The sequence below is a fragment of the Clupea harengus genome, chromosome 20 (genome assembly GCF_900700415.2).
Source record: "Clupea harengus chromosome 20, Ch_v2.0.2, whole genome shotgun sequence".
NCBI classification, from domain to species: Eukaryota; Metazoa; Chordata; class Actinopteri; order Clupeiformes; family Clupeidae; genus Clupea; species Clupea harengus.
In genome coordinates this window covers 7,546,219-7,557,682 of record NC_045171.1, presented here as the reverse complement: position 1 = coordinate 7,557,682, position 11,464 = coordinate 7,546,219, and the positions used below count along the sequence as shown (strand labels likewise).

The 11,464-nt window shown below is 47.1% G+C and overlaps 2 protein-coding genes across 2 annotated transcripts in view; both read right to left on the bottom strand.

The window, feature by feature from the left end:
• Positions 1 to 1,390: 1,390 nt before the first annotated feature.
• On the bottom strand, positions 1,391 to 5,241 carry LOC122128568 (teneurin-2-like). The gene is made up of 3 exons (XM_042702797.1): positions 4,951 to 5,241; positions 2,363 to 2,506; positions 1,391 to 1,449 (listed from the first exon to the last, which is right to left on the bottom strand). The coding sequence occupies exons 1-3, from the start codon at positions 5,120 to 5,122 to the stop codon at positions 1,391 to 1,393; spliced, it is 375 nt and encodes a 124-aa protein (XP_042558731.1). The 5' UTR covers positions 5,123 to 5,241.
• A 3,907-nt stretch (positions 5,242 to 9,148) lies between these two features.
• Positions 9,149 to 11,464, bottom strand: part of LOC122133829 (teneurin-2-like) — a 14,620-nt gene continuing 12,304 nt past the window's right edge. The window contains exon 3 of the mRNA XM_042710765.1: positions 9,149 to 9,972. Coding sequence (XP_042566699.1) covers positions 9,758 to 9,972 — 215 coding nt within the window. The 3' untranslated portion in view covers positions 9,149 to 9,757. The remainder of the gene's footprint in view (positions 9,973 to 11,464) is intronic.

Genomic DNA, 11,464 nt, shown 5'->3' with positions numbered 1-11,464 from the left:
CGCCCGCCGGTCAGGGAGCGCACGCGGTAGATCCGCCGCGAGTTGGTGTCCGAGATAAAGAGCGCACCGGACACCGGGTCCACGGCCAGGAAGTACTTATGGGTGGGGTTGTTACTGAGGGGGAGAGAGACGGCGATAATGAGTTTCTAGGCTCAATTAACAACACACATGTTGTAGCAGTAGCTGTAATTCAAATAACAACACAGTAAAATAGCCATATTCAAGTAATACAATATGTTCAATACAGACATCATGGTGCAATACACACACAAGAGTACAACATAAGCATCATAGAACGATACACATGTACACACACAAATACACGGACAATATAATAGTACTCCAATGTAATAGTAACAACTATGCGGTACAGGGCAACGCATTTGTTTCAAACATCTACTGAAGCATTACAGATGTGAGGAATTGGGTGCTGAGAGTGTGCTTGAGCTCACCTGTGTCGAAAATCTTTGTTTCTTCACGGTTGGTTGCGTGCAGGGGAAGAGAAAAAGCCGGATTAATCCCAAATGCATGTAAGCAAACCATTCATCATTCTCGAGTCAGCGACTCCACAGCTAATATGCCGTCAGCCTGGGCAGACCTGTGTGTGCTGTGTGTGTGGATTTGCCTTCTCCTCCCTGTCTGTATTTGTGTGAGCAATGCAACATATCTTCATCTCCTTAAACAAATCCAGTGCCTCCTCCTTCAAGTGCTAGTCTGCTCGCTGTGGTTTTAATGCCTGATATCATCTTAAGAATGCACTCCACAGGATATTGCTCTTAAATCATGTTTTTTTTTTATTTATATCTTTTTAATTGTGGTGTTAATCTTATGATACGAGGCACTGATGATAAAACAGAATGGTATCAGATGATATCACATCTCATCATCTGATACGGTTATCACATCAAACTGTTCTGGATGATATCACAGTGCATCATCAAATACAATTCTAGCCATATTAGAGGTTATATCTGATCTTGATGCTATGCGCACACGATAAAGTATCATGTAAGTATGCAATCAAAGGCAGTAAAGGTAATTAACATGGAGTATGCAATCGATAGGGGGCATTACAGGGAGTGTTATCAATGAGGGGTAATACCGGGGCAGTGTTACTCAGAAATAAGGGGTAATACCGGGGGAAGCTGTTATCAATAAGGGGTAATACCGGGGGCATTGAGCTGGCTGAGCTCCAGGAAGGCGTGTGGTGTTGAGGGACGGGTACACCCGACGGCACAAAGTTGAGGTGGCCCACGTAGAGGCTGCCGGTCGATGGCCCGCCCGCCGAGCGCCGACGGGCCGGCCAAGCACTTGTTGCCGTCGGCCAGCGTCCGTTACAGCTGGGGCAGGAGAATGCTGCAGCGTCGTCCGTTACCCATGATGCTCGTGATCACAGGGGGGCTGCTGGGAGATGAAGACCGTTCTCGCCGCTCCCCTTGTGCAGGATGCCTGCATTTACAGAGCGCGAGAGAAAGGATCACAGACAAAGAGGAAGGAAAGAAGGGAAAGAGGAAGACAGAGAGAGAGAGTGGAGAAAAAGATAGTGAGGGGGTAATTGAAGGAGACAAACAGAAGAGAGGGAGAGAGAGAAAAAAAAGTGAATGAGTATAACGAAAAAGCAATTCTCCGCCCAAGGCTTTTATGAGTTCCATTTATGAGGCTCTTTTGTTTGTGGAGCGGCAGACTCATTGTGGGGCCATTACTCTGCTATTGGTTTACTCCGAGGGTCTCAATGCCTCTTCTCCAGGGGTCAGCCCAGGTGAGCATGCTGTTCAAGCCAGGGCACCTGAGGTGAGATATAACGCTTTTACCCCACCTTCCCCCAAACACACACACACACACACACACACCCAGACACACACAAACACTTACACACAAGCACCAGCCGTCCATCCTTGTGGATTAAGTTATTGAATTGGTCAATCAATCAATAAATAAATCAATAAAAAGCAACATGCTTGAGTCCACATTCAGCAATCCATATGTTGCCTGTAGGCACACACACAAACACACACACACACACACACACACACTCCCCCACACACACACACCCACACACATAAACACACAACCCTCCATCTTTGTGGAGGAAGTTATTGAATTGGTCAATAACTCGATCAATCAATAAAGAGCAACACGCTTGAGTCAACACTCAACAATCCATATGTTGCATGATAATGTATTAAGTTGATTTGTAGGGCACACATGTTGTTAGGTTCTAGTTTAGAGTATGTTACAACATGCACATCCTATTTATATGTGTCTATGCATATAATATGTGTGCTTGTGTGTGTGTGTGTGTTTGTGTGTGTGTGTGCGTGTGTGTGTGTCTGTGTGTGTCTGTGTGTGAGGGTGTCCGTACCGCTGCGCAGGTTGAGTGTGTGGTGTTTGTCCAGAGACCAGCCGCCCAGGCTGGATGGCTCCAGCTCGTAACCTTGCAGCACAGCGGTTCTCTTCTCCCACAGAATCAGACTGGGACACGTCTCATACTCATACCCTACTGACACTGTGGGGAGAAAGAGAGGGAGAGAGAGAGAGAGAGAGAGAGAGAGAGAGAGAGAGAGAGAGAGAGATTTTTTTTTGATTTTGAACAAACTTTTATTATACAACAGTTAAAGGTACCACAAGCAAACAGTTCCCTTCACCACCCCCCCCTCCACCCCCTACACACACCCACCCACAACAAAAGGAAAGAAAGAAAAACAAGCACAAAAACAAAACACAAGTCAGTTGTTCAAAAAGCCTACATTACTGTAAGATGTAAGAGAGAGAGAGAGAGGGAGAGAGAGAGAGAGAGATGTAATCAATCACTCTTCATTAAATCACCTACTGACAGTTTTTACATCAACACACCATTAAAACATACTCAGAGAGCAAAATGGAAAAAGAGAGAGACACAGCAAGAGACAGACAGAAGCAGAGAGAAAGAGATAAAGGTGGAGAGAGGGAGAAAGGGAGAGAGAGAAAAGAAAAGAACATCCTCTGAGTCTGAACACTAATCCAAAGTTCAAACAGCTCAGGGTCGACTGTCAGTGATAACTGTGATTCTAAATCTTTGTTCCCCGACATACACCAGTTCCATCCCTAAAGAGGTGCAGGGCTGATGCAAGTGTGGTTGTTTGTGTCTCTGTTTTGCCTCGAAACTCACAAACAGCATTAATTAACATGCAGATCCCATGGGCCTCTTCCCATAGATCAGACATACCGTCAGGAGATACCTCGACTCAAGGTTCTCTTAAACGCGGAGAATAATGAGAGGAAATTAATATTCGTTTTTTCTTGTCGTTTTCAAAACCAAGACGCACAGTGTCCTTGGGCAACGGGTAAATAAAAACCAATTACGTGGGGAAAAAAATAAACAGGAAATAACAAAAAAGGAAGTAAATATAAAAGACAAGCTAATTAACTCTCCGGTAGATACGTATCATTACATAATAAGTGACTCATTGTGATTAAAAGAAGAGTACATAAATATTCATGTTGCACCTTCATGATACTGTGTTTGGAATTGGCTAATATCGATAAACGACGTTCAAATAAATATGACAACATTAATGATCGGAGCAAAACATAAACTAAATATAGAGTAATGAACATTGTGAAACTGGTGTCAATCTTCACAATCCATTAAGTGATTGTCACTTGGAAAGGCGTTAGACTTCTCTTTAGCACTTACAGTTGCAGCTTCTGTCACACCCACTCCTCACGGTGCGAAACATTAATCTTCTCAAACACGTTATAATTAGAGCAAGCGTTTTTTAGTTTCTGCTTAGTCTAGCTTTAAGACCTTGTTGTGTAGACCAGATGCTGGGGAACATACTGTGCTCTGTCTCTTTTGTCGTAGAGCCAGGAGGCGAGAGAATAATGTGAATACGCCCCCTCAAGGTCTGGTGTCGTGAGGTTTTTTCTTTTAATGAGGCCTAAAGCGATCGTTTTTTTTATTAACACACAGCCAGAAGGACACGTTAAGGGCACATTATAGCAATACTGTGCGTAAAATCATACTTGCATACTTATAAAAATCAATACAAACACACATTTACATACATACATAAACATACAACCACACACACACACACACACACACACACACACACACAAACGCGCTCATTCTCAGGAACACACACAATTGCGATTCATTATGCAAATGCTGTGTGTGCATTACACAGTGAGCGACACAGTGCTGTTCAAAGCAATATCCCACTCCCATAGTCTCCCCATACATGCTCTGCTTGGCCAGCGTAAGCGCTGACAGGCCCCCCCTCAGCGTGAGCGATCCCTAATAACCCAGTGGCTCCCAGGGCCCCTGGCCAGGGCGAGCCGACCCCAACGCTAATTCCCCCTGACGTTTAATAGACCTCCTCAGCAGTCATGCTCCAGAGCCCCGTTATTGCGTCTGCTAAGAGGAGATGGTTAACCAGGGGGGTGGGGGTGGTGTGGGGTTACTAAGTAGAGAACTCAGCACTTCATCCAGAGCTCAGGAGGGGCCCTGTGTGAGGTCTTTGAGAGAGAACGATGGGGTGGGGGAGGTAAGAGGCAGCCAGGTGGAACCCTTTCGGTTAGAACCGGGGGAGAATATGCCAAAGGGGGGGCAGTGTGAGATTAATGAAAGATTCTGGGCTCCTTTTGGACTGTTTAAGACTGAAAAGAGTGAATGTCACAACTTTCTTTACACGAAACTAACCTACAAGAACAACTTTGCTGTGTCCACACTAAGCTTTTCCGATCGCTCCCTACTACATTTAGAGCGAAGTCCTTCATGTGTATACAGTAATATAAATACACTCTTGATATATACAGACACACACAGCCAAACATATAGCCAAACGTATACTGTAATACACCTCGTAAAGCCAAATATATTTTGTAATACACATATGGCTCCTTCTACCCATCGTCGGAATCTGCCCATTTAGTACGGCAGCTCCTCCAGCTTCATCATACACTTACCGACAGCCTCAGACAGCCCGTAGACTCTCTGGCCATAGGCGTCTGTCTTGTCCCAGATGAAGGTGTAGGCCAGGTTGGGCGAGGCGTGGAACCACTTCTGGAAGAGGTGTCCTTCCACCGCCACCATTAGGTGCACCTTGACCAGGCTGAGTGGCACCACCGCCTGGGTCATGGTGATCTTCAGCAGCGAGCGGTAGCCGGCCGCTCGGGAGCTCAGGTGGCACAGCTTCAGAACCGTGCCCGGGATCTCGATCTGCTCGTGGAGAACCTGAAAGACAGGGAAGCGAGAAAAAGAGAGATTGAGAGAGAGATCTTAAACGCATGTTTATTTAAATGTTTCATATTACTTCACCACAAAGACAGGTATAACCAACAAGACTGTCGTCGTCAAATAAAAAAGGCAAAAAACAGCATGCATACTGGCCCCTGTCTCACACTTATGTCTCATTCTCATACTTTAACCTTCTCTAACCCTCTCTACCTTCACATATCACCCATCCGAAAGGAAGAGGGAAACAGACACAGAGAGAGAGCGACAGAGAGAGAGAGAAACAGACAGAGAGAGAGAGAAAGTACAATAGTGGGAGAGAAGAAACAAGAAGTTTAACCAGCAAACACCTTCCATGCCAAGCCCGCCTAGACCCGCAACCCAACACAAGAAGTTAAAGAGAGAAAAGAGAAGGATAGACAGGCAGGATAGACACCCAGCATGCACCAGAGAGAGTGACACAGTCATTCAAAGAGAGAAAGAGAGAAAGAGAGAGTAAACTTTCTAGCTTGCATCCCTCAACAAAGGCAGCCAGTATACTTCTACTTCTTCAAGACAGCCCTGGGAGAGAGAGAGAGCGAGAGAGAGGTCTGCGTGACAGAGTGATAGACAGACAAAGACAGAGACAGATGACAAACTGAGAGAACAGCACAGCATTTGACACTGCAGATAAAAATAGCGCGATGCGTCTCCCTGCCCACGAAGAGAGAGCGATTTGATGATTGCGTGTCGATGTGGGGCGAGGCATCAGGTCGCCGTGACAATGGCAGACTTGACAGATTCACAAGGGAGGAGGGATGAGAGATGGACGCGGAGTGACACTTACTAAGGCACTCTCTAAAACCCACCAAAGGAGACGCAGGTAGAGAGAACTGGAGAGTGAGAGATGGAGATGGAGAGAGAGAAAAGGAGAGAGAGAACTGTGGAAGGTCAGCGAGAGAGGAGAGAAAATGAGAACCTGCCGAAGGTCAAACCAAATCATGTTATGAATATCATGGAGAGAGACCCCAAGCCTGCAAGTCTCACCCCTCTGCAAGGTTACCGTACCCTCCGACCGCAGACTGCCTCCCAAGACACATTATACACTGACCCCTCCCTACAACATGTTGGCCTCTGAACTCCCTCTCTCGTACCCACACAACCTTCACATCGGTTCCAAGAAAACAAAGGATCATAAAATACACAGCAACTACAAGCGAGTGTGTGTGACTCGACTCTCAACCCAACTCACACATTTCTTTTCTTTTTTGAAGAAGAAGGTGCTTCATTTCTTTTTGAACGGGAGGAGCAGTGTGGAAAGGTGAAATCCCCCCTTTCCACTGTGGCACAAAAACGGGCTTTTTATGCATGTTGCCCTGCCAGAGACTAGGTTCTCCCCACTAGAATGGTACAAGTCCGGGGCTCCCCCCGCGCCAATGGATTGATCCCATTGGGAATAATTGGACCAATTTAGCCCATGGGCAGACTATTTAAAGGGTGCCTCATGCCACTATCTCTCTCACTGTGTTCTTCCCCACCTCACCACCAACTCCAGTCGCCCACATCCCAAACAACGTGGGGGTACCGCTCGGCCCCTCACAAGCATTGACATAAGCCAATGCAACTGGTTAAACTCTAAGGGAGCAATAGAATGAAAATAATGTAAACCTATATAAAGTATTTCTCTATGAGCTGTTAGTGCTATGACCTTCCATTGTGTTGGCAGTTGCTGGTTGTCACGTAGAACTGTCCTGTAACACTGTCAAGCACATGTGTTCGTGCAAAAGAGTGATATCTGTGACACATACATGTACAGTTTCCCACTGATACAGTCCTTCGTCTGTAGTAAATCTGTCAGTGAGTAAGGGTCAGGTCTGTACTAGTGTTGGCTTGAGATGACAAAAGCTCCCATGTCCAGGGATGAGATGACAAAAGCTCCCATGTCTCAGGGATGAATGACAAAGCTCCTAATGAGGAGACAGATCCAGCCCTGGCCTAGCAATAAATCCCTGCAATAACTCTAAATGTGCTCCTCTCCATGCTGAAGGAATGGATCTGTAGGTTCACAGTGCGCATAACCTGAGTCTCTAGGAAGATGATGAAGGGAATGGATCTCTTAGTTCACAGTGAGCATCCTGAGTCTCTGGGATGATGAAGAAAGGGAACGGATCTCTAGTTCACAGGTGAGCTCCTGAGTCTCTAGGAAGATGAAGGGAATGGATCTCTAGTTCACAGTGCGCTACCTGAGTCTCTGGGATGATGGGAGCGTTCTGCAGGCCTGGAGCTGAGAAGAAGGAGGAGAGGGCCGACGGCACCACCACCGGTCGGGCCGCAGGAAGTTGCTGAGGTCACAGCCGGGATGGTGTTCTCCTTCGGTCTTGAGCACAGCGTGTCCATGGCGTAGAAGCTGTTCCAGGGCAGCCACACTACCGTGGCGCTCCTGGCTCAGGAAGGGGGCGCGCTCAAAGTGAAGAGTCAGGGAGGCACCGGCCGTTCGCCACCAGGTCAAAACTGAGAGGGGGAGAGAGGGAGAGGGAGAAGGGGAGGAGAGAAGTTTGAGTGAGGTTGGGAAAATTGATAGAGGGATGTAGGTACATTTAAGAAGAATGAAAGGAGATAGGGGGAGAGAGAAAAATAGGAAAGGGGAATGACAAAGAGAGAGAGAGAGAGAGAGAGAAAGAGAGAGAGAGATGAGAGAGGAAGACAGGAGAATGGGAGAGTGATAAAGGGCATAAAAGGCATGAAAAGAAGATTGAAATGAAACGAAAAATAAAAAACGACAAAAAAAACCCAGGAAGGTGGAGAGAGATGTGAGAGAGAGGGTTAAGCGAGGGAGATGAGGAGAGAGAGAAGAGAGAGAGAGAGAGAGAGATGGTGAGAGAGAGAGATGGTGAAGAGAGGAAAGAGAGGGACAGACATTAAAGGAGTGCGAGAGCAATGAAGAGGACGGATGAGGGACAGGAAGAGCAAATAAAAGTAAGTGAGAGAGCGGTTGTGTGATGACTGACTGAGGATATCCACTCACGGCCCGGTCCATTATTGATGACACCATTCTCTTACAGATGGGGCCCACCATTTAATGAGCATTTTGAGCTGCGATAGAAAAACGTCTCGCCCCTGATGGATCGCCTTCATTACAAAAGTGAAAGAGGACTTGTGTGTGGTGTGGTGTGTGTGTGGTGTGTGGGTTGGTGTGGGGGGGAGAACCACTCAGAGAACACTCAGAATCAAACTTTACTCGATCTAGAGGGACAAAAAAGTTCAGTACTAATGCCGCTGTGCCTAAGAGCAAGGCCCTTAACCTAATCTGCATTGATAGATGTCACTGTCATCTCTCTCTCTCTCTTTCTCTCTGTCTCTCTATTTCTCTCTCTCTCTTTGTAATATGCCTTTTTGTGCCTTCCCCTTCATAATAACTTTTGTCAAAGGGTATAAGTTTGTCCAGCTCTGGTTTACGATGATCCACATTCATGATGACGTATTTGTGTTAATTTGTGTTAAAATCATCCCTCTCACCAAAAAAAGAAAAAAGAAAGACAAAGAAAAAAAAAAAAAAAAAAACACACACACAGAGACAGAAAGATGAGGAGGTGGGTGTGGGGGAGGAATAGGTGTGTTTTGGGGGAGAGCCCTGGGGGGGGGGGCGGGGGCGGTCTACTCACGTGCCCATCCCTGACGGGTGAGGGTGTAGCCCATAGTGGGGGTACTTGACGAAGGACACGTTCACTCCCACCAGCGGGGGTACCGTCTGTGGTCAGCACTGACCCGGATCAGGGACGCGAGATCTGGCCGAGGGAGACAGGAGAGGCATTTCTCTTAATGAATCGTGCATCTTATCAGACCACAAACAAAACACTCAAAAACAAACCACTTCTTATGGAATCAATCTTAGGGCTCAGAAGGGATCTATACGACTAAGACCAGCTGAAGAGGCTAATTGTAGGGGGGGGGGGGACACTTACAAAGGCTCCTCAAAGAACTACTAAACTGGAGGGCTCTTCTTTTAATGGTGATTCTACAGAAGCAGGCTGGAAGGCCCTAATGAATCCTGGGTTGCAAATTTCTTACTGATAGTGTATCTATGGTAATGAGCTGAACCCAGACATAGGCGAATCTCTGCCATTTTGCGTTGTTCACGTAGCTTGAAAAACAATCTTTTGTAGCTATTAAAGTAATCAATATAAGCACAATAGACAATAGAAGGCACTGGTATGTAGGTTTTACGATACAACACAGGGGCTGCAAGAGCACAACCGTAAACTGGGCCCATCCATCCATCCAGATGGCCTACATTATGCTATCTGTTTTATGCTATGGAGATTAGCTCCGCACAGAGTCTCCCTCATCATTATCTAGTGCGCCGTGCTTCTTCAGCTCAGAACTGGGTCAGCGGCGGGGTGTGCTGTAAATTGCAGACGACAGCATTCTGTGCAACCGCCGCATTCAAAAGAACTGCTCGTGTCTTAACCTCCCGCGCCTGCACACACACACACCGAACATGCTTTTGGTTAGAGAGGTGGCGGCCAGGTGAGTTGATGTGGGGGGGGGTGGGGGTCAGTGTTACCTGGCGTTGAAAGGGTTGTCGCCGGGGATGATGTGGGTGCTGTCGCGGCCCACCAGCATCCGGACGCGCTCGTAGAAGGAGCGGACCTTCTGGGCCGGCGCCAGGCTCTGCTGGATGACCTGCAGCGGGTCCTTGGAGCCGCGGCACAGCGGGCTGTTCTGACAGGGGCTCTGGATGCAGCAGTCGGGGTCCATGCAGTCGGTCAGGCCATCTGGAGGGGGGCAGAGTTCAGAGTTCAGAGTTCAGAAGGTGTTTGTGTACGTGTGTGGGGGGAGCTGTGAAATGTGTGTTAATGAATGTGTGTGTAGCAGAAAGTGCATTTGCAAACTGTGTGAGGATCTGTGCGACTGACAATATGTCTATGAGGATTTGTTTACACAAGCAAAACCAGATGCTAGGTCTTTTAACTTTGGCATAAGGTCTGGAGCATTTTGTATGTTAGCTTGTTAGCTTGGCCAAGAGCCACATTATTTGAACCAGCAGGGCCTGCTGATTGCCATGCAATAAAGAACCACCGAGCAATGGCTTTGCATGTCATTTATTCATGATTAAATTAGTGATTTAAAGGTTATGTATAATTATTGCATTTGCTTTGTTAACTTGCTAAATGCTAACTGAAATGCTAGAATGATAAACAGAAATGAACCTCCTAGCTCACTAATGAAACTCACTGCATGCCTCCCCGAAGTGTGTACACATTCAGGCATCACAGACAGACAGAGATGTTTAAAGCTTGCATCAGTCGGCTCGGCAGGAGAACCAGCTGAATTCCATGTGAGAGTAATGAGACTCCAGTGCTAGTTTGGAGCCAGACCAGGGCCAGACTAGGGCCAGACCAGGGCCAGACCAGGGACAAATCAGGGCCCTTTTTCAGGGATTCTTTTTTGCGAGTCAACAGCAATTGGATTTCATCTTCAGTGTGGCTTTCAAGTCTGGCCGTGTGATCACAGTCCTATTTCACTGTCTCGTCAGAAAGCATGAGATCTATTCTTTCTTCCTCAGTTGACTGTGAAATCCTTTCTGTTCCATTCTGTTTTTGTTTGTTGTTGACGGTGCTGTTGTTGTTTTCTTTGAAAGCCTGTGGACAAAATTACCATTCTCCCTCTGCTTCTCTCGTTTTTTTTATGTTTTGGGCTCTTGTTTTTTGTTCTAGCTACATGACAGCCAGCTGCTGAGGGACGGCAGAGCTAGCAGAACTAATGTGTGTTTCACAGCGCCAGACTGAGAGGACACCGCAGACACAACACAGACGACTGAGGGAGAGAGGGATGGAGAGAGAGGTAAAGAGAGGGGTGGAGAGAGAGGTAAGAGAGGGATGGCGAGAGAGGGAGAGAGAGAGAGAGAGAGAGAAGGATGAGAGAGAGGGAGAGAGAGGGGTGGAGAGAGAGGGAAAGAGAGAGTAGAGAGGGATGGAGAGAGAGAAGGATGGAAAGAGAGGGAGAGAGAGAGAGGGAAAGAGAGGGATGGAGAGATAGAGGGAAAGAGAGGGATGGAGAGAGAGGGAGAGAGAGAGGGAAAGAATGGGATGGAGAGGGAGAGAGAGATGGAGAGAGCGGGAGAGAGATAGAGATGGGGGAGATAGAGATGGGGGGAGAGAGGGATAATGGGATGGATAGAGAGGGAGAGAGAGACAGAATGATAGGGTTAGAGGAGGAGGGAGGGTCTCTTACAGGAAGGTTTGAAGGAGTGTGTGAGTGAGAAAC

What these genes read in the sequence shown, in the direction of transcription:
- LOC122128568 (XM_042702797.1), bottom strand. Translation starts at nt 5,122, where the DNA reads ATGACCCAGGCGGTGGTGCCACTCAGCCTGGTCAAGGTGCACCTAATG. An exon ending in CGGGCTGTCTGAGGCTGTCG is followed by an intron (nt 2,507 to 4,950) that starts GTAAGTGTATGA and finishes TTCTCCCCACAG; the next exon opens with TGTCAGTAGGGTATGAGTAT. An exon ending in CACACTCAACCTGCGCAGCG is followed by an intron (nt 1,450 to 2,362) that starts GTACGGACACCC and finishes CTGTAAATGCAG; the next exon opens with GCATCCTGCACAAGGGGAGC.